General features: G+C 36.3%; 1 protein-coding gene across 1 annotated transcript in view; it reads right to left on the reverse strand.

Moving 5' to 3' along the window:
- TENM1 (teneurin transmembrane protein 1) overlaps positions 1-21,600 on the reverse strand; it is a gene marked incomplete at both ends in the record, with an annotated part of 577,764 nt that extends 556,164 nt beyond the window's left edge. The window contains 1 exon segment of the mRNA XM_081278185.1: positions 21,384-21,600. Within this exon segment, the coding sequence (XP_081134311.1) occupies positions 21,384-21,600 (217 nt within the window).
- Positions 21,601-23,996: the final 2,396 nt, after the last annotated feature.

Here is a 23,996-nt window from a genome sequence, read left to right on the forward strand (position 1 = left end):
TAGTATTTTTAAGTCAAAGTGATCTGACATGTTCCATGGTCGATCAGTAAAATGTACTGGCTTTGCCAATTCAAATGTAGTTTGGAAAGAACATACTAACTGACCATGTTGGCTACATGCTACAGTTTGGATGCTTCAGAAATCAGCTTTATTGCTGTCTATCCAATGGGTAATCTGAGAGTAACCATTGCAAAACTATTGCCAACTATTGCCAACACTTTCTAAACATATCTAGGGCTTAGAGTACTTGAGATAGGAATCTACAGGAGCAACAGGAGGCATAAGTATCCATGCATGAATTTGAGATGCTGCTTCTGTTCTAATTTGTCTTGTATTATACACAAGTATGTCTTGCTTAAGAAAGGGCAATCAATAGAAAAAAATCAGAGTGCAATTCTGTTATAAATTGATCCACTGCATTGTTCTGTGCGTGTGTGTGTGTGTGTGTGTGTGTGTGTGATTACAAAATATGACAGAAATGTGTATGAAGCACTAAAATATATAACAAAATTCTTCATTTCTTGTGACTGCTCCATTTATTAAAGCCATGGACTGCTTTTTTCCAATTAGAGAAGGTGATTTGGGGCCATATTTATTGATTAATTTGAGACACATTAGCATTCAGCCTGCTTGTATGTAAATGTGATAATTTTTCTAAGTGTTCTTGAAACTCTGGAGTTGAACCATTAATGAGAAGACATAATTGGACTTTAGTAGTGAAGTCTTCTAACTGTCTCAGTTGAAGCTTGAGAAATGATTCTTAATTCAAACCTTTAAATTCTATGAAAGGTTTGGGCGTGTCCTTATTAATATTTTTGCCTTTGAGCTCATTTCTAAGGCTTTTTTCCATGACATAAAAGACACAAAGGGTCATTTGCTCAAACAGTTAGACTCGAGAGTAATAAAATTAAATACTTCATGTGTTACAGGAATTATTGGTACCAGAATAGCACTGCATATGGTTCAGTTTATACTGACGGGATAAGAGAAGCCTCAGCTTTTAGTTTAAAGGCTTCAAATGAGAATATTTCCACGGTTTCTAGGGATTCAAGATTTATCTTCTGTCACCTCTAAGACATTATAATGAGAAAGAAAAAGTGCTGAAAATAAATAGAACTTATTTGTATATATGCCAGTTCTGCATCACAGATGACCAAAAAGCACAATAACAGTTTTCTGACAGGACAATTTCCTGACAGGACACATTGGCATACCTAATAGTTATGCCTTTGCAGATATTTAAAACTGCTTTTGACTGTTGAAATGAATATAAAGCAACATTTCAAAATGCCAATTCTAACTCTTCCTCAGAACTTTATAATAAAAGAGAATCAGCATGTAATACAGAAAAAAAAAAATCTCAATCAACCCTATGAACTAAAACCCTTCAAGATACTGTAGAGGTTCCTTATTATCTATTGAAACAAATTTCTGCCTTTTTACTTTATTTTTCAGGTTTAGCAACTGCTTGCTTCTATATTTCACCAACCTCTGTTTTTCATCATTCTCCTAAGATCTCTCCTTCAGTCATGTTATCTATTGTGTTTGTCATTCAAATTATTCAACTTACCCTTGTCTCTTTCTTTGTATTAACCATACAGTAAATGGGCCCCAAAAGGTTAAGAGGAACAAAACAAAGCTTGTGTCCTTAGTCTTCACAAACCCAGAAACAGATATCCCCTTTGAGGAGGAACCAAATTATATTCCCATAAAAGGATAGTTGCTTTGCTTCCCAGGGGATAGTCATCTATGTGACACTTAGCCAGACAGCTAGTCTTTTCCTTCTGAAAATATGAAGATCCTCAAAGACAATACAAAATTCCACTGAGTAAGGTTATTTAAGAAGAGAACACTAGAATCATCCCCCATATTATGGGTAGCTTTAAAACTAGATTTACAAAGAAATATTAAAACATTAAACATAGCATTAAGCAAAGTAGGCTTACATATAGTGCAGAGGTAAGAAATATTTTCAGACTGAAAGCAAAAAGACATGTGGCTTCAAAAGCAGAAATATAATTGAGAATCTGACCCAACAAGAGACTTGATGGTCAGAGGCATAATCACAATTTGTAAAATGTCTGTGATTATCAGTAATTGTATAAAGTTAAAGAATCTTCATAGAGAATTATTTCCAAAAAATTAGTCCTACTAAGTGACTCATTTGCTAATACATTGACATCAGGAGTTAATGGGTTTCATTAATGTTACCACATATCCATGTTCAGTCTTTCCTCACGTGGGCTCCAGATATGCATGTAAAACTTCCCCTTTGCCTAGTCTGAAACCTTTCTCACTATTTATCTGAAGCTCTTCACTCAACCTACACATTGAGCAGGAAACCTTGTCTCTTTTTTATCCAGGAAAATTTAGAACATCAAGACATGGACTTCTTTTTTTAAAATATTTTTTTAGTTGTAGATAGACACAATGCCTTTATTTTATTTGTTTATTTTTTCATGGTACTGAGGATTTAACCCAGTGCCTCACACATGCCAGATGAGTGTGCTACCACCGAGCCACAACTCCAGCTCCCCCCTCCCATGGACTTCTTTAACTTCATGTCACTCTATTTTGGAATTACTTCCACTCTCAGGGGGTTGCAATGAGATCCTGAAACATTCTCCAATAGAGCCTTATTCCAGCAATTTTATTCACTTTTATGTACTCTTCAAGTCCTTGTGATTTGCCATCTTTTTCCAAGACTACTAAAACTGCCTACTCTAAAGAGTGGATCCCAATCTCAGATGCACACAAGAATCCCCTAAGGAGATTTTTTTTTTTTTAATGCATGGGTCCTCCCCCCTGGAAATTCTGATTTAATTGATGTTAAGGAGCAGTCTTGACACTGGGATTTGTAGAACTCTCTGGGTGATTTTAATATCCAGTCAAGGTAGAAATTCTCTGATCTAAAGTTAGCAAAGATCTGCAAAACCACCCATTTTACTGCCTTTTGTCAATTTTCATTCTACTTGTTAATTCTGAAGCATCTGAAAATAGTAGTTACTTATTCTTGCTGGAAAAAATCTTCTCTACTAGCTTATGTGATATGCCTTCCTTTGGTTCTTCTTTGAAATCTCAAGACCACTTCTATTCTGTTCACTATTTTAAACTTATGTGGCTCTATTTCTTACTGTACATATTCTCACTGCATGTAATCTCCTACTCCTACAACTTCAAGAACCACCTGTTTATATTTCTGTGAATAATGACAGTAGAATTTTAATAGTAATTGTATTGAATCTGTAGATCACTTTGGGTAGTATGGACATTTTAACAGTTTTAACTAACTCCAAACACACACACACATACACACACACAAAAAAAAAAATCTGCCATGTGAATTTAGAGCTGTCTATTTGTGCATACTGGTTATGGCAGTGGGCTCTAATGTCAAATTGCCTTGATCCCAACCCCAGTTTTATTCATTTGTAAAATAAGCATAATAATGATCTCAACCACCTAGCATTGTTGGGAAGAATAAACAACATAATACATCAAAAAGTACCTTACTCAGTGCCTGATACTGAATTATTGTTAAATTATTTCTCTTAATCATTGGCACAATTATCTAAAAAGAGTACATGGTTCTAGCTTCTACACCCCCCTTAGTATATACTTTATACATACCACTATTATACTATTGATCACTTTACGTCAGTATTGTTGATATATATCTGTCTTCCAAACTGTATTCTGAATTCTTTGAGAGAAATAATTGCTTCTTATTCACCTGTGTTGCTTCAGAATTTAACACAGAACTCGGCACAGGCAGACCATTCATTGGAAATAGGTTTCACCCAACTCTAGAGTTTCATTGATTCTAATTGATTGACAATGCTTTCAATGGAATGTTGTACTGAAGAGCATGTCAGCCTGCATCTGGGCTCAACAGGCAAGAACACCATGAATAATTAGGAGTATCTTCCGTGGGACAGGTAGAGGAAGTAATGGCACAATTGGCATGGACATTGCATTCCAGTTTTAGATGCTATATATGAGAAAATTGTTATGGGATAAGTTTTCATGAACAAATGTTACTGGCTGAAAGACATGAGCCAATTGGAATGATTATTAAATAATTTGGTTAAATTTTCTCTTATAGTCTAAGTTCTTTTAGAGCAGTTATTATACATTTGTATGCTAGAAACTTAGGACAACTATAGGAATAACATGTTCACAGCAGAGAATTCATTATATTTGATCAAATGTTATTGAAATTTTCATATTATAGGTCTTGCTACATAATATTACACCTGCCATCTGATCTGTGATCTTTACAGAAATACAGATCCTGAGATTAAGAGTTGTTTCAAGAAAAGATTTTTTGCAGGAACTGTTATCCAAATCATCCAGATAGAAGCAAAGGGTGGTTAAAAATACTGATAAATGCTTAACATAAGAACGAAGAAATTTACGTTTCAAGTTTAGGCTTCTGTCTACTTGTTATATCCACAAGTGGCAATGCTGCATAAGCAGCTTCTTGTTGTGGGATGAAGTGGTTCATTAACCTGGGGCGAGGAGGGAGAAAATAACAATCATGAGGGTGTGTTCACTTCAAGGTGAAGTTCATCCACCTAGCACAGTACCTGGAACATGGTTGACACTAAATGAATGGTGATGCATAAATGAATAAATTACCAAATGGATGGATGGATGCATGATAGGTAAACTGTCTTCATGTAATGACAGTAAATACAAATCAGCAATTTTAATTTTTTCCACCAGATGGCGATGGTGTGAGCTACAGGTTTACAATGTAATTGTGAAGAGGAAAACAATCAACCAAACACAAATCGCATTAGGACAAAAAGAAGTCACACAAAAGCAGATTAAGAAGGGACAAGTGAGGGCTGAGGATGTGGCTCAAGTGGTAGCGCGCTCGCCTGGCATGCGTGTGGCCCGGGTTCGATCCTCAGCACCACATACAAAGATGTTGTGTCCGCCAATAACTGAAAAATAGATATTGAAATTCTCTCTCTCTCTCTCTTTCTCTCTCTCTCTCTCTCAAAAAAAAAAAAAAAAGAAGGGACAAGTGAGGGGCTGGGGATATAGCTTAGTTGGTAGAGTGCTTGCCTCCTTGCATGCACAAGGCCCTGGGTTCAATCCCCAGCACTACAAAAAAAAAAAAAAAAAAAAAGAAGGGACAAGTGAAATGTTTGGGTCTAGGTATATGATCTTTGTGATATGTAAAAGTTCTCACCATCGCCCCTTTTTATGCATGGGTGGCATTTCAGTCCCAATTACTCCCAGTTAAAAAGTTGCATTCAAAATTATTATTATCTGTATAAAAATCATAGGGCAACATTCATAACTAAAATTATTGTCATTTGGCTTATATATTCATATATTCATATTTTCTTTTGTTTTATTCTAATTTCTTAGTTGATGCTCCTTTTGCAAGTGAGATTGTTTGGGAACTGCCAAGAAAACTATGCATACTATCCAACACTCCAAATTCATAAAATAAGTCTTATTAGAGCTCATTGGTAAAGAATTGTGAATAATATTAGATTAGTGTCCATTCTTTCATTCAAACACTTTTGAAAGATAAGAATATCAGTTTTAGAATCTAGTACTCCAGGTGTGCAGGGGGAAGGGGGGGATACTTTCTTGGTAAATTAAGATAAGAATATGAACATGCTTTAAGATGGAATAAAGTATTCCCTCAAAATTAGCCCTGAATTGGATAAAACACTAACTTTCTAAAAGGTGGAATCAAACTCAGAAATATGTCATGGTAAATTATATAGCATATCATCCTTTTAAACTCTTTGTGAACTCTTGGTCACTAGAACATAAAGAGGCTGCCAAGGTTGCTGTAGAAAGACAGCAACATTTTTTGAATTCTTAAACATTTTCACATTTGTGATGGCAATCATTTCCTATCACCTGAGGTAGGTATGGGAGGCAATATAGTGTTAGAAGAATGGGGGACTTTGGAGCCGTAGTCTTGATTTCCAATCCTCTCATTATTTAGGCATGGAAACACTCATAAGTTATTTCTAAATTTCAGTTACCTCATCTGATAAGATAATACCTCATACCTCATAATGTGTTTATCAAGAGAAAATGTGAAACACCATGCCTAGCAGTGCCCTAGAACAGAATAGGTAAGATGATGATGATGATGATGATGACGACGACAACAACAACAACAACAACAACAACGAAGAAGAAGAAAAAGAAAAATTTAGTTTTTCAGTCAAGAAAACAAGCTCAGAGCTACAAGAGGTTGCACAGCTAATAAACTTGCAAAGTATCAAGCACAGTACCTAGCACTATAGCAAATGCCCATTCAATATTATGTTTGCTTTCTTCCTTCCTAACCTAAAACTTGATTTTTTGAGAATCTACAATGTATAAGCACTTTGAAATATCATGCTATACACATTAAATACTCACAATTTTATCTGACAATTTATTGATGGTGCTGGGGAATGAACCCAAGGCCTCAAGCATGCTAGGCAAGCAGTTTCACCACTGAGTTATACTCCCAGCCCTTTTTACATTTATTTTGAGACAGTGTCTTGCTAAGCTGTCCAGACTAGCCTCCAACTTGTGATCCTCTTGCTTCAATCTCCTGAGTTATTGGAATTATAGGTATGTCAATTTAAGAAATAAAAATTCAAAAAACAAGAAGTTAAACTCCACGTCAACTAGGTTAGTGCAAGATATAAACCACTGGTACATATTTTTGAAAGTTAATATTTCCTTTGATTAAGGCAGTAATACATATAATAAAATAACAAAGAAGATACTAGACTTCACAGAAAAGATGATAACCAGGCCCATGTTTTGCCAACAGGGTAATTCATTTCTCTCCTAAAATGGTAACAAATTTTCCTTATTAGGTATCTTTGCAGATCAGTCAATCAGTGGCAGATGACATCCTGAGTATCCAGATATTCAGCTTCTATTTTTTTTATACATTAATTTATATGTGTGCACTTAAGGATGGTGCTGGCTAAAATTATAAATAGGTTTAATACGTGTTCATGTCAATTCATGGATGATAGATTCAGGTTGTTGTTGTTAACCTTTTCTAGTCTCACCCTCTACACTTTCCCTGGGTGAGACTGCTTACTCTAAGACACTTGTGAGATCAAATCTGTTTATACCCATACCCCAGATCTGTCCTGAACTATAGGTACTCATTCCCAACTGTCTGATGGAAAATCTATCTGGATGTCACATTAGGATCTTAAACTTAAAATTCCAAAATGAAACACACCATCTTCCCTTCTAGGCCCACTCCTATTATGTTCCTTTCTTGGTAAATGGATCACCATCCTCCCAACTTCCCAAACTTGAAACTTTAGAGTTATTCTTGACTCTTTTATCTCTTTCAACCTTGAACATAAATCAATTACCAAGTCCTCTCAACTTGACCACACTAATATCTCTTGAACATGTTTCTTCACCTCCTTAGCCATTGTTTAGGCCTCCACTGCCATTCTTTTTTATTTGGTTCTGATAATCCAACCTAGTACCTCATATGTGCTAGGGAAGTGTTCTACCACTGAGCTACAACCCCAGCCCATTCCACTACCATTCTTAATTACAGGTTAATTAAGTGGCCTCATATATCTTCTCCCTGCTTCAGGTTATTCCCAACTGCAGTCAGTCTTCTGTTTTGCTGCCTATACTTATACAAATTTCCTGTACAACTCTTATTCCAAAAATTATAATTCATGATGGAATTCTCCATCAATTGAATGGTTTTATTTTTTCATTCTTAAAGGCAAAGAAAAAAAAGAAAGAAAAGAAAAATGAAAAATCATGCCAAATGAGCCAGACTTCATGATCTGGCTCCAATGTACCTTGCTCTAGCTATATTCATATTGAATTCCAGACCTTTTCATGGCTTTGTACTTTTCACCTGCTAATCTACCCTTTTGGAATGTCCTCCTGGTAAAATGCTCATTCAAAATTTAAGACCTAGATCAAATATCACCTTTTTAAAGACACTGATTCCCCTGAAGAAGTTAGCTATTTTATCCTATGTACTTCTATGGTACTTTATCAATAGAGTAGCTCCCCCTTATCTGTGAGGAATATATTCCAGGACTCCCAGTGGATGCCTGAAACTTTCAATAACACCAAACCCTATATATACTATTTTTCCTAAACATACAGACCTATGATAAACATTATTTATGAATTATGCACAGTATAAGATAAACAATAAATAAAGGGAAAAATATAATATCCTGTAATAGAAATTATGCCAATACATGTGTGTGCACTCTAAGTATCCTATTGTATATACTCACCCTTCTTTCATGATGATGTTAAATGATTCAATGCTTATTTGATGACATGAAGTGAGGTGAACGACAAACATTGTGCCATAGTGTTAAGCTACTAACCTTCTGATGATATGTCAGAAGGAGGATCCTTTGCTTTGGGTGATCTTGTGTCATTGTGTTATGATGAGGTTGATGGTTGGATGTCCAAAGCAGACAATGTTGATGGATGAGAATACACAATCTTAAAATTTTCATTTTCATAGCAAACGGGTTTAGAATGGCCAGGTGCACAGTCTATTATTAATGGGGATTTAAATTTTAACCATTCCTCCTCCAAATATTTTTTCACTTCTGGGAAAAGAATAGGTGGAATAATTCCATAAACAAAATGGCTGTCACTCACACTTTCTGATTATGTTGCTGGATCATGAACAGATATATTTTTTTGTTGTTGTCTTTGAGAGAGTGTGAGTATTTCCTAAATACACTATGCCTGGATTTATCTCATGACCTGCAGCATTGCCACACAGTACCACAGTTAATCTGTCTTTCCATGTTTTATGCCCTGGTGCCTCCTTTGCACTTTCATGAACATAGGTTCTACTGAGCAGCTTCTTCCAGAAAAGCCCAATTTTACCACAAGTGAAAACGTGCTTTGAGGCTCCCGGAACGCCGCCCCTGCAAGGCTGGAAGGTCGAGCGCACGGTGCGCTGCCTCGGTATTCCTCCTGAAAAAGTCTGGCTGCCAGCTGTGGCGTAACCCGAGGTCGGGAAGGATCACTAGGCAATGCTGAACTGACGTGGATCTGGGGTGAACAGTCTGGGCCTCTCAGCACACACTCTGAGCCTGAATCAGCTGAATTCAAGCTCCCGTTCGCCTGCTTCCCGCAGACAAACAGCTGTGACTCAGCATTAATCCATCCGGCTGAAACAACTGGTCAGCCCTTCTGTTACTACGGAGGTAAATGCCTACCGAGCCTTCATAGGTAGTGGCCACAGGTTTGAAACGGGGCTTGGGAGAGACAGTAAGGACCCACCCATTGCATTGGTCGCCCGGCAAAGGGAAACGAACTGTCGCCATTTGCAAGAGACACCACCATGGCAGAGAACTGATGTCACCAGACTGCGGCGGAGGAGATAACTTCATTGAAACCTGCGGCTACAGGTGTGTAATCCCCTAGCCTTCCCTCTCCACACATCGGGGAAATCTTAAGGGCCCCTCCCAGCTCTCCCGTAAGGGACCCTCCCAGCTCTCCCATGAGTGGGACAGCCAGAGAGGGAATCAGACGTGGCGCGGGACCCGCGGCGCGGAACTCCCGACTACCGCTCCCACCAGTGCTGACAACTGAGGTCTCTTGCACCAGCTACCGGGGGCGTGGCTACCGGAGGGCAAGTAAAATTCGCTGAGGATTCTCAGCCCCAAGCTCTACAAACTTAGGGTCTGAGGGAATGGCAAACTGGGAGAGTGTGCCCAGTCATTCATGAAAACAGGGCTCCCGGGAGCAGCAGACCTGGCATGTAGCCAGTATTGCGGTGAGCGGCACCCGTGAGAGGGACCTGGCTAGAGGAAAAGTAGGGAAGTGACTAGACACAAGAGGAGGCCCTAGGCACTCAGGATTGGAGACTCGCACAGTCTGGGAGGAGGAGCTGCTGCACAGTGATTGGTTCCCGCGTATTGACAGGAGAAACTTGGCCTGGTGGGCACAGCGCCACCTACTGGAAGAGAAGTTAATCAAACTCTAAGACTGCATTTATTAGGTTTTGTTTTTTCTCTTTTTTTTGATTTCGGTTTTTTCTTTCATTTTCATTTTTCTTTCTTGTTGTTTTTTAAATTTGTTTACAATTTTTTTTTATTTTTTTCTTCTAATTTTAATTTTAATTTTTTTAATATTATTAATTTTTTTAATTTTTTTTATTTCCTATTTTTTTTCTTCTTTTGTCTTTTCATTTCTTTTCAATTTTCTTATTCCCCCTTCCTTGAATTCTACCTGCTTACTCTCATTCTCTTTAGTGACTTCTTCCCTTCCCTTCTAATACCTTTCCTCCCAAGCATCAAATAAATTTATAGGAGTAAACAGTAACTCAGCAGTCAAACAGAACAAGAAGTAACATGAGCAGCTTCAAAAAGCAAGGAAGAAAAGGAGTACAAACAATGCAGGACAGCCTAAATATTCAAGAGGACCTAGAGTCATCAGAAAAATGGTCATATAAAGAACTCAAGGAACACCTTAGACAGATGGAATGGAACCTTAAAGAGGATACAAGACAGCAAATTCAAGCAGCGAAAGAACACATTGAGAATGAATTACATAAACAGATAAAAGAAGAAGTTAAGCATCTTTATCAGGAGATAGAGATTATAAAAAATAATCAAACAATAATTCTAGAAATGAAGGAAACGATAAACCAAATTAAAAACTCAATTGAGAGTATCACTAACAGAGTGGAGCAAGTAGAAGCCAGAACGTCAGATAATGAAGACAAAATATATCATCTTGAAAACAGTCTAGCCAACTCAGAAAGGCTGGTAAAAAATCACGAGAAAAACATCCAAGAGTTATGGGATAACATAAAAAAACCAAATTTACGAGTCATTGGGATAGAAGAAGGTACAGAGATTCAAACCAAGGGAATGAGTAACCTGCTGAATGAAATAATTACAGAAAACTTTCCAGAAATAAAAAAGGAAACAGATATACAAATTGAAGATGCATACAGGACACCAAGCACACAAAATCACAGTAGACCAACGCCAAGACACATTGTTATGAAGATATCCAATATACAGAACAAAGAGAAAATATTAAAAGCTACAAGAGAAAAGACGCAGATTACATTCAGGGGTAAACCAATACAGTTAACAACGGATTTTTTATCACAGACGCTGAAAGCAAGAAGGTCATGGAACAATGTATTTCAAACACTGAAAGACAATGGATGCCAACCAAGAATTCTGTATCCAGCAAAATTAAGCTTCAGGTATGACAACGAAATAAAAATCTTTCATGATAAACAAAAGTTAAATGAATTTGCAGCCAGAAAACCAGCATTGCAAAGCATTTTGAGCAAAACACTACAAGAGGAAGAAATGAAAAACAATAACCAAAACCATCAGTGGGAAGTGCCTCGGTAAAGACAGAGGGCGAGGGGAAAGATAATCATGGAGAAACAAACTAAATTTTTTAAAAAAGGGATTAATAATCAAACATGGCTGGAAGTACAAACCATATATCAATAGTAACTCTGAATGTTAATGGCTTAAACTCTCCAATAAAGCAACATAGACTGGTATCATGGATTAAAAAAACAAATCCAACAATATGCTGCCTCCAGGAGACACATCTGATTGGAAAAGACATACACAGGCTGAAGGTGAAAGGATGGGAAAAAATATACCACGCACACGGTCCTCGTAAGCAAGCAGGGGTGGCCATCCTCATATCGAATAAAATCGACTTCAAGACTAAGTTAATCAAAAGGGATAAAGAAGGACATTATATACTGTTAAAAGGAACCATTCACCAACAAGACATAACAATTATCAATATTTATGCACCAAATAATGGTGCTGCGAAATTCATAAAACAAATTCTCCTCAAGTTCAAGAATCAAATAGACCACAACACAATAATTATGGGTGACTTCAACACACCTCTCTCACCATTGGACAGATACTCCAAACAAAAGATGAATAAAGAAACTATAGAACTCAATGACACAATCAATAACCTAGACTTAACTGACATATATAGAATATATCAACCATCATCAAATGGATATACTTTTTTCTCAGCAGCACATGAATCCTTCTCAAAAATAGACCATACATTATGCCATACGGCAACCCTCAGTAAATATAAAGGGGTGGAGATAATACCATGCATTTTATCTGATCATAATGGAATGAAACTGGAAATCAATGATAAAAGAAGGAAGGAAAAATCCTACATCACATGGAAAATGAACAATATGTTACTGAATGATCAATGGGTTACAAAAGACATAAAGGAGGAAATAAAAAAGTTCTTAGAGATAAATGAAAATACAGACACAACATATCAGAATCTATGGGACACAATGAAAACAGTTTTAAGAGGGAAATTCATCGCCTGGTGGTCATTCCTCAAAAAAAGAAAAAAACAACAAATAAATGAGCTCACACTTCATCTCAAAGCCCTAGAAAAGGAAGAGCAAACCAACAGCAAATGTAACAGAAGGCAAGAAATGATTAAAATCAGAGTGGAAATCAATGAAATGGAAACAAAAGAAACTATTGAAAAAATTAACAAAACTAAAAGTTGGTTCTTCAAAAAAATAAATAAGATCGACAGACCTTTAGCCATGCTAACGAAGAGAAGAAGAGGGAGAACTCAAATTACTAACATACGGGATGAAAAAGGCAATATCACAACAGATGCTACAGAAATACAGAAGACAATTAGAAATTATTTTGAAAACCTATATTCCAATAAAATAGAAGATAGTGAAGACATCGATAAATTTCTTAAGTCATATGATTTGCCCAGACTGGGTCAGGAGGATACACACAATTTGAACAGACCAATATCAATGGATGAAATTGAAGAAGCAATCAAAAGACTACTAACCAAGAACAGCCCAGGACTGGATGGGTATACAGTGGAGTTTTACAAAACCTTCAAAGAAGAATTAATACCAATACTTTTCAAGTTATTTCAGGAAATAGAAAAAGAGGGAGCTCTTCCAAATTCATTCTATGAGGCCAACATCACCCTGATTCCGAAACCAGACAAAGACACCTCAAAGAAAGAAAACTACAGACCAATATCTCTAATGAACCTAGATGCAAAAATCCTCAATAAAATTCTGGCAAATCGAATACAAAAACACATCAAAAAAATTGTGCACCATGATCAAGTAGGATTCATCCCTGGGATGCAAGGATGGTTCAATATACGGAAATCAATAAATGTTATCCACCACATCAATAGGCTTAAAGATAAGAACCATATGATCATCTCGATAGACGCAGATAAAGCATTTGACAAAGTACAGCATCCCTTTATGTTCAAAACATTAGAAAAACTAGGGATAACAGGAACTTACCTTGACATTGTAAAAGCTATCTATGCTAAGCCTCAGGCTAGCATCATTCTGAATGGAGAAAAGTTGAAGGCATTCCCTCTAAAATCTGGAACAAGACAGGGATGCCCTCTCTCACAACTTCTATTTAATTTAGTCCTTGAAATACTAGCCAGAGCAATTAGACAGACAAAAGAAATTAAAGGCATAAAAATAGGAAAAGAAGAACTTAAATTATCACTATTTGCGGACAACATGATTCTCTACCTAGAAGACCCAAAAGGATCTACAAAGAAACTACTAGAACTAATAAATGAATTCAGCGAAGTGCAGGATATAAAATCAACACGCATAAATCAAAGGCATTTCTGTATATCAGCGACAAAACTTCTGAAAAGGAAATGAGGAAAAACACTCCATTCACAATATCCTCAAAAAAAAAAAAATACTTGGGAATCAACCTAACAAAAGAGGTGAAAGATTTATACAATGAAAACTACAGATCCCTAAAGAGAGAAGTAGAAGAAGATCTTAGAAGATGGAAAAATATACCCTGTTCATGGATAGGCAGAAGTAACATCATCAAAATGGCGATATTACCAAAAGTTCTCTATAGGTTTAATGCAATGCCAATCAAAATCCCAATGGCATTTCTTGTAGAAATAGATAAAGCAATCATGAAATTCATATGGAAAAATAAAAGACCCAGAATAGCAAAAGCAATTCTAAGCAGGAAGTGTGAATCAGGCGGTATAGCGATACCAGATTTCAAACTATATTACAGAGCAATATTAACAAAAACAGCATGGTACTGGTACCAAAACAGGCGGGTGGACCAATGGTATAGAATAGAGGACACAGAGACTAATCCACAAAGTTACAACTATCTTATATTTGATAAAGGGGCTAAAAGCATGCAATGGAGGAAGGATAGCATCCTCAACAAATGGTGTTGGGAAAACTGGAAATCCATATGCAACAAAATGAAACTGAATCCCTTTCTCTCGCCATGCACAAAAGTTAACTCAAAATGGATCAAGGAGCTTGATATCAAATCAGAAGAAAAAGTTGGCTCCGATTTACATATTGTGGGGTCGGGCTCCAAATTCCTTAATAGGACACCCATAGCACAAGAGTTAATAACAAGAATCAACAAATGGGACTTACTTAAACTAAAAAGTTTTTTTTCTCAGCGAGAGAAACAATAAGAGAGGTAAATAGGGAGCCTACATCCTGGGAACAAATTTTTACCTCTCACACTTCAGATAGAGCCCTAATATCCAGAGTATACAAAGAACTCAAAAAATTAAACAATAAGATAACAAATAACCCAATCAACAAATGGGCCAAGGACCTGAACAGACACTTCTCAGAGGAGGATATACAATCAATCAATAAGTACATGAAAAAATGCTCACCATCTCTAGCAGTCAGAGAAATGCAAATCAAAACCACCCTAAGATACCATCTCACTCCAGTAAGATTGGCAGCCATTATGAAGTCAAACAACAACAAGTGCTGGAGAGGATGTGAACAAAAGGGTACACTTGTTCATTGCTGGTGGGACTGCAAATTGGTGCGGCCAATTTGGAAAGCAGTTTGGAGATTCCTGGGAAAGCTGGGAATGGAACCACCATTTGACCCAGCTATTGCCCTTCTCGGACTATTCCCTGAAGACCTTAAAAGAGCATGCTACAGGGATACTGCCACATCGATGTTCATAGCAGCACAATTCACAATAGCTAGACTGTGGAACCAACCCAGATGCCCTTCAATAGATGAATGGGTAAAAAAAATGTGGCATCTATACACAATGGAATATTACTCTGCACTAAAAAATGACAAAATCATGGAATTTGCAGGGAAATAGATGGCACTAGAGCAGATTATGCTTAGTGAAGCCTGCCAATCCCTAAAAGACAAATACCAAATGTCTTCTTTGATATAATGAGAGCAACTATGAACATAGCAGGGAGGAAGAGCAGGAAGAAAAGATTAACTTTAAACAGAGACATGAGATGGGAGGGAAAGAGAGAGAAAAGGGAAATTGCATGGAAATGAAGGGAGACCCTCATTGCTATACAAAATTTCATATAAGAGGTTGTGAGGGGAATGGGAAAATAAACAAGGAGAGAAATGAATTACAGTAGATGGGGTAGAGAGAGAAGATGGGAGGGAAGGGGAGGGGGGATAGTAGGGGATAGGAAAGGTAGCAGAATACAACAGTTACTAATAGGGCATTATGTAAAATTGTGGATGTGTAACCGACGTGATTCTGCAATCTGCATTTGGGGTAAAATTGGGAGTTCATAACCCACTTGAATCTAATGTATGAAATATGATATGTCAAGAGCTTTGTAATGTTGTGAACAACCAATAAAAAAAATTTTAAAAAGTAAGTACAGTACAATAAGATATTTTGGGGCTGGGGTTATGGCTCAGCGGTAGAGTGCTTGCCTTGCATGTGTGAGGCACTGGGTTTAATCCTCAGCACCACATAAAAATAAATAAACAAAGTTTTAAAAAAAGATATTTTGAAAAAGAGACCACATTTTTGTAACTTTTCAGTATAATGTTGTAATTGTTTTATCACTATTGTTAATCTCTTACTGTGCCTTATTTATAAGTTAAACTTTATGTTATGTATGTTAAGAAAAGATGTAGGGTTTGCTACTCTCCATGTTTCTGGCATCCACTGGGAGTCTTGGAACAAACCACCCTGTGGATAAGGAGGACAGGGCTACAGAATTCTTTGTAGAATGTTCTAGTAAGTAAAAATAAATAAAAAGCTTCTATTGAAATAATATTTGATGATTTACTTGGAAATATTATTAATTGGAATTTTCAGATCTGAAAGTGTACAAAATTCTAGCACTACAATGGTAGTGCATCTGTTTACGCTTTGTAATCACAACAGATAATTTTGTTTTAGAATCATTTATAATGCAGATGTCTCTTAGAAATGCATTGACCTTTAAAATAGTTTCAGAGTAAATTGTAATTTTTTTTTAAAAGTATTTATGTATCTTTAGTTTTAGGTGGACACATTATTTTGTTTTTATGTGGTGCTGAGGATCAACCCAGTGCCTCATGCATGTTAGGCGAGCGCTCTACCACTGAGCCACAACCCCAGCCCATAAATTCTTTTTTTAATATATATTTTTAAGACATCGATGGACCTTTATTTTGTTCATTTATTTATATGTGGTGATGAGAAATGAACCCTGTGCTTTACACATGCTAGGCAGGTGCTCTACCACTGAGCCACAATGCCAGCTCCTGTAAATTCTTGTGTTCAACTACAACTAAAAGATAAATATTTTTTTTAAAAATGGAAGCATAATTTAATAAAATGTTACTAACATTCTTAAAGCCCCTTACTCCTTCCTTCCTTTCATTCTTTTTTTTTTTCAGTAGTAAAACTTGGCGGTGGATAGTATACTGAAAGATTCCATTGCCAGCCTATAGATATTATATGACTTTGTCTCTGATAAACAAGAGAGCCATTAACATCCATTTGCATTCTCTCTCTCTCTCTCTCTCTCTCTCTCTCTCTTTTTTTTAGGTATTGGAGATTTAGCCCAGGGGTACTTTACCATGGATTCACATCCCTAGCCCTTTTTATTTTTTATTTTGACACAGGAACTTGCTAAGTTGCTGAGGCTGGGCTGGAACTTGTGATCCTCCTGCCAAGTTTGGGATTACAGATGTGTGCCACTGTTAGTATGTTCATCTTTCTATTTTGGGAATATTGATGAGTTACCTGGGCAGAGTTTGAACTGTCCTATAGCTTGAATAATCATGTTCTTTTCTGTCTTAACATGAAATGGGGGAAAAAATAAGAATAAGTAGTTAGGAATAAAGGATAAAGTAAAAAGACAGGTAAGTGAGGAAAGAATAGTTTAAAAATGAAGGAAGGGGGCTGGGGTTGTGGCTCAATAGTAGAGTGCTCGCCTTGCACATGTGCGGCCCTGGGTTTGATCCTCAGCACCTCATAAAAATAAATAAATAAAATGAAGGCATTGTGGCCAACTACAACTAAAAAATAAATATTTTTTTAAAAATGAAGGAAGGGAGGAGAAAAGGGAGTTGAAAAAAAATTTGTGAAAAGAATCATCTAAAGTTTATCTTTCCCTTCGCCTTAGGTATCAACTTGCAGTAAATTCATAATTGAAACTTGCTTTCCTAGTACCCTATAATTGGTAACTAGATTATTTACTACCTGGAACAGATGTAACACAAATTCTTGTATTCGACTACAACTAAAAGATAAATATTTTTTAAAAATGGAAGCATAATTTAATAAAATCAAACAGTATCCAAATACAAAAAAAAAGAAAAGAAAACATGCTTTGAATAGTTTTCCTTTCTCCATAATCAATTCCTTCAATTCTACTAGAAATAAGACAGCAGCTTCTACATCAACAGTAGTAACCTCTCCAGCAATGTATATATTTTTCAGTCCAAACCTATTCCTGAATCTGTGTAACTATTCCTTTCTTTCAGCAAATGTCTTTGTGTCACTTGATTCCAAGGATCCCTTGCTGAAGTCTTCATAGAGGCTCAATACTTCTGGCTGAAAATGTTGCCATTGGTTGGAACACATTTTATGTTCATGTCTTCCACCCACAAATCTAATGTATTTTCTATATTCACTTAGCACCATCATTGTTGTAGCTGTAACTTCTATGGTTTGAGTTGCAACAGGAAAACTAGCATGAATTTCTCTTTCCTTCTTCACAAGTTTATAGTTAGAAGCTTTATTCTTACCACAGGTTTTAAAAACCAAAGCATATAATTCTTTTGCTTTCCTTAAGTCAAGAACGTTCCCCTTTTCATTTAAATGAGGTATCTTGTGACTTCTCTTTGGTATACCAAAATTGTCAACATCACTAATCCTATGATTTATAATCATTATTGAGTAAAACAAAAATTACTTGAACTTAAGCCCCGAAATACCACAACAGTCAATCTGATAACAGTTACAAAATGGCTAAGGGATGGGTTGCATATACAGCATGAATACACTGGACAAAGGAATGATTCATATTCTCAGCAAGATAGAGAAGTGTGGTGGGAGATTTCATAATACTACTCAGAATGGCACACAATTGAACATTTACGATTTATGAATTGTTATTTCTGGAATTTCTCGGTTAATATTTTTGGACCTCAATTGACTGGATAACTGAAATCATGCAAAACAAAACTAAAGCCATGAATAAGCAGGAGAACTATATTTTGAGTGTGGGTAACGAGGATTGAACACAGGGACACTCAACCACTGAGCCACATTCCCAGCCCTATTTTGTATTTTATTTAGAGACAGGGTCTCAGTGAGTTGCTTAGTGCCTTACCATTGCTGAAGCTGGCTCTGAACTCACCATCCTCCTGTCTCAACCTCCTGAGTCACTAGGATTACAGGCATGCACCACTGCACCCAGCTAGAACTTTTTATATTTTTAATTACAATGATTTATTTGAACATCTATTTCTCTAACACATATGAATTTCCTATAAGCAGAAATCTTCATCCCTAACATAGGACTCAGGGCCCTGATACATATTAAATGCTAAATAAAAGCTTATTGCTTCAGAATGATAGTTTGATAGTCTGGCATCACAGAAGACAAACTCCCCTCACCCCAAATTCCTTTTGATCACAATGCACAGACAAAATCTAGGGCTGGCTAGCTTTTTATACTGACATTGCACAAAGTTGTTTATACTTTCAGAACTGTCACCAGAGTGCATTCTTTCTTAAACTCACAAAATAGTAGGTCAACCACTCTATACCTCATCTCACACTCATAATTCACAATTAGGAGTTCATTTTCTGTAAGGACAAATTTATGGAGAAATAGTTTAGTGAAAACTATACCTTTCTCATGGCATAATAAAGCCCCAAAAATCCCCATAGGAAAACATTTATCAGCAGTCAGGTAGGTAGAAGAAAGTTATTTTAGAACAAATGTACATAATCTTAAGTTGAAAAAAATAGGAGAGATTCAAATACATTAGTTGAAAAGACAAGTATAAAAGCTTTACCAATTATGTTGAAATAAAAATGAGTAATACAGTTAATATCACAAACATTTAACATATATTTAAATGTTATTATGAATATCTTAAATCTTTAGCTCAATTTAAGTAAGATTTCAGTACTAAGTAGAACACAGTAATTTTCCTTTGTAATGACTGCATTTGAAAGGTAATATTTGACAAGCCGCTTTTAAAGCATTGTAAGCACTTGCATTTCATTTGATAGCAACTAATTCCTTAAAACAATTATGAGGCATATACTACATGCAAGGTTTATAGAAAAAATAGATATCAATAAAGAAATCATGATCCTTATCTTCATTGTGTGTCCAATGTAGGAGGATATATATGATCATAATGAGACATAGGAAAGGAAATAAAGTATACTTAAAGTTCATGGAGGAAGAAATTCCCTACCTAGTGGGATATTGATGGTGATAGGGGTGCTGGTATAACAAGTGTTCTGTGGCAGAGGATTCTTTTTTTCAAGTTAAGTCTTGAAAGATGCTTGGATGTGGATAAAGGGAGATAGCAGGCAAGGACAATCCAAGAAGGAGTTTGAGAAAGGAGATATAGATAGCTCAGAGGTATAGTGCTTGCCTAGCATGTACAAGACCCTGGATTTGATCTCCAGCACTGCCAAAACAAATCTTTCTCTTCCAAAAAAGAGACAACACAGCATGGGGATTGAAGAGGGATGTAGAGAGATACAGGCAAATCAATTAGGAAACAAAAACATTCTAGGAAAGTATAATGACAATAAGGATGATAAGAATGGAGGAAAGGTGAATTTGAGAGATGTAGTGATCAATTCTTCTGAAGGATGAGGCATCTCATAAGATATAAAAAATGGGTGGCTGTCTGGGAATATGGGGGCATCATTATCAGAAGTCTGGTGATGGAAAGAGGACTGGGATTGAGGGTGTTAAGATGATGGTTTCCATTTTAGATTTCCTGATATGAAGCGGTCACTGTGTTATTTATTTGGTAGTGTCTAGCAGGTAACTGAAAACTTAGGACTAGAATTCAGGAAGAAGTTTAAGCTAAAAATAAATATTTAGAAATCACCCAAGTAGATGAAATCATCAATGCACCTGAGTAAAAGAGATTTCAAAGGAATGGTCTTTAAACTTGAGTGTACAACAGATCCCCTGGAGGGCTTGTTAAACCACAGATTGCTAGGTTCCACCCAGCATTTCTGACTCAATAGGTATGGGGTGGGGCTTGAGAATCTGTACCTTTAATGAATTCCCAATTTATGCTAATGCTGCTAGGTCAGGGTTCATACTTTCAGAACCATCAAACTAGATAAACAAATCTATTTTTTTTAAATCTCAGCATAATTTATTCATAACAAATGATCTGTGCCAATGTCTATCCATTTTTCTATATAGTTAAAATAGTGTCTGATACTGTTTATCAAAAGAAAAGAAATAGGAAATCATATTTCTATCTACCTGTTTTGTCTTGTTAGAAACTTTTTTCGTCAATTCATAATTGAGTAGGCAAGGCTGTCCAAAAAAATCTCCAAAATATGATTAAAAAGGCATGGGGCTCCAAAAATTTTTACTTTCCCTTTAGACTGTGCCGCACAAGGTTTCTGCAATATGTTGATTGACATTCTGGACCTTTGTTTGGTGGTCTCCACTATCCTGCTAGCTTTTTCAGGAACCACATATTTATTTGAGACTTTTGTCCCATATAGGCAATGGCTTGCAAAGCACTTAGCTGTTTACTTTTCATCTTACTATAAATTATTTATCCTTTAGTCTGTAAATGGCTATTTGTAGGATTAGACGAATTTTGAATGCTCTGATAAGAGGATTGTTGCACCCAAATTCATGCATAATCCTTAGAAAGCACATGTAACCCACAACCTCTGCTGGGTTAGCATATGAAACAGATTCACTGAGCAGTACAAATTATTAACCAGTTAACATCAGCAAATTTGTTTTTGAAACAGTTTTAAACACACAAACATTCCCTAATGAGAAGTAATATTAGTTATAAAAATCCAATAAAAACATACCTTGAGTAGATTTTTCTACCTCCTTCCTCTTCCTATTCTGGCTATTGTAATTCATCCTCAGCTCTTGGTTATACTCATGCAGAGTTTCTCTGGAGTTGTATGACTGTCTTGGTTTTCTTCCATCCTCACTCTCATCTGAAGAACTGGTATAAGCTAGATCCATTTCATGCTTGACTTTTGACAGCGGTTGATAAGGTTTGCAGTCTGTTTGCTCCATCTCTGATTAAGCTCAGTTTCATGAAAAAAGGGAGAAGTACTTTAATGAAAGCAGTCCTGAAAGAGATAGGGAAAACACAAGCCTTCTTAGATTTGTCCTTTTGCAAGGAAACACATCTGGCAGATTCACAATTGGTCCTGATAATACTATCAAAGGAGTGAGGCAAAAGACAAACTAGATGACATGAAGCTAGCCGGAGGCAATAATAACACTGTGTTACATGCATACATTGTCAAGCATTTAGGATGAAGCTGGAAGTTGCAGCATCAGAAAATACTCAAAGTAAAAGACAGGCATCCTTCAAAAACAGTTGTATTTGAATGCAAATAAAGGACAATGTTGCTTTGTAGTGCACATGTGTTTTTTAATGCTGAAGTCAGTAGTTAGATTTATTTTTTAATTTTTTTAAGTTGTTGATGGACCTTTATTTATTTATTTGTTTATCAGATTTGTAAGTGGCCAGGAGTGCAAATATTAACCCAGCACAACCCACACTTGAAATAAAAACTGCTAAGAGAACTACATTCAGAAAAAACACATTCTTGCCTCCGGTTTAATACTACATTTAAGGCAGGGGCTCTAAGTAAGGGAAGGATTCTGTGAGAGAAGCAGAACCAGAGCTCATGAAATGAAGTGTCCTTGAGGGGGACTGGGCTCTTTGTGTTCATATTGTGACTTTTGAGCCTCAGGCCTGCAGAGCATTTTTAATAAGTGATGATAAATTTTTGTTCTTCATAGTACTGAGGATGTAAACAACACTTCTGGTGACAATACTGGTATAGGAACAGCAGGATCTAAATCGGGTTTAGAAATAGCAATATTAAACTTCTTGATAAATCACTGAAAGAACCTCCTTTCCCCACAGAATGCTGAGCTAGGAACCACTGAAGCTCTTAGGACCAATAGAGGCATTATCTGCCCTACTTAGCACTGAGAGGTTTGAGAAGATCAAGTGCCATCTGAGATGTCAAAGTCCTCTGTAAAGCTAAAAGCCCTGTAAAAATGCTCTTATTTTTCTTTTTCACATTATTTATCACGATTTCCATCCACTGCTGAAACTTTGCAATCTGGTCTTATGTATGATGTAAAATAATAATAATAATTACAACAACAACAACCTAGTTTGAAACCAAATGAATATTATTCTATTTTGTAGTGAAATTGACTCTTTTATCTTTCTTCAGCTCTTCAGCATACATATTTTCAATGAAACCTCAGGATATCTAGACAGTGGATTCTCTATCTTGTACAGGATCTCACTTTTGGAATTTCCATTGCTTTTATTGCAGGCACATAGAACATAGAAATCACTTAGTAAAATTTTATGGACTGACTGATATGCATTAAATGGTACATGCTGCTTTGTAGTGTGAACCAAATGTTACAGGTTGAGGTCTTATCACCCTAACTAAATGTTAAGATTCTTGAAGACCAGATTTGAGTCTTATGGCTATTCATATTCTCTAAAGCACTTAGCACAACTATAGGCACATACTGTAGAAACTATTTAATTATTAAACCTATAAATTCCAGAAATAGTCTTGTGTAAATACCTGGTTTGGTTTCAATTAACATCAGAGATGAGGATGCTTAGAAGCAAGATACAATATTACATCTGATGATCCAAGAACATTTAAATCTAATGCTATCTCATGGTTCATAGGTTGTCTATATACTCAGAACTTCTTAATTTGTAGCTCCAGAATTAAACTCTCCCCTGAACAATGGGCTTTAATATTCAACTGCCTATTCAACATCTCCACTTGGTTATCCAAAATGTATCTCACGTTTGGTATGTTAAAAATCACATTCCTGATTTCTACCCCTTCCCCAAACTGCTCTTTTCATTGTCTTTTCTATTTTGGTAGATAGTCATTCCATTCTTCTATTTGCTCAAGTCAAACAAAAGCAAAGTCCTCCTTGACTCCTGGTTTTAATTTTAATTTGTTAGTTCTTTTTAGTTATGCATGTCAGCAGAATCCATTTTGATATAATTATGCAAGCATAGAGTCCTGTTTTTTAAATCCCATATGCGATCCATCTGTAAATACTGTTAGCTCTACCTTTAAAATATATCCAGAATCCAACCATACTTTTCCACATTCTCATTACCACATTGGTTTAAGCCATCATTTCCCACCAGGATTATTGTGATAGTCACCTATGCAATTTCATTTATTCATTGATTTTGTGGTGCTAGGGATCAAACCCAGGGGCTCCTGAATGCTAGGTACTTGTCCTATCATTGAGCTACACAACCCCAATCTATGATATTCTCCTAACTTGACTTCTGCTAACACCATTACTCCCTAATGGCATGTTCTTTACACTGCAATAGAATGAAAGTTTTAAAATACAAGCCATTCATGTCTCCCCTTTGCTCAGAAACAGCAAGA

This window comes from Spermophilus citellus (assembly GCF_964194105.1).
Source record: "Spermophilus citellus genome assembly, chromosome: X".
Taxonomy (NCBI): domain Eukaryota; kingdom Metazoa; phylum Chordata; class Mammalia; order Rodentia; family Sciuridae; genus Spermophilus; species Spermophilus citellus.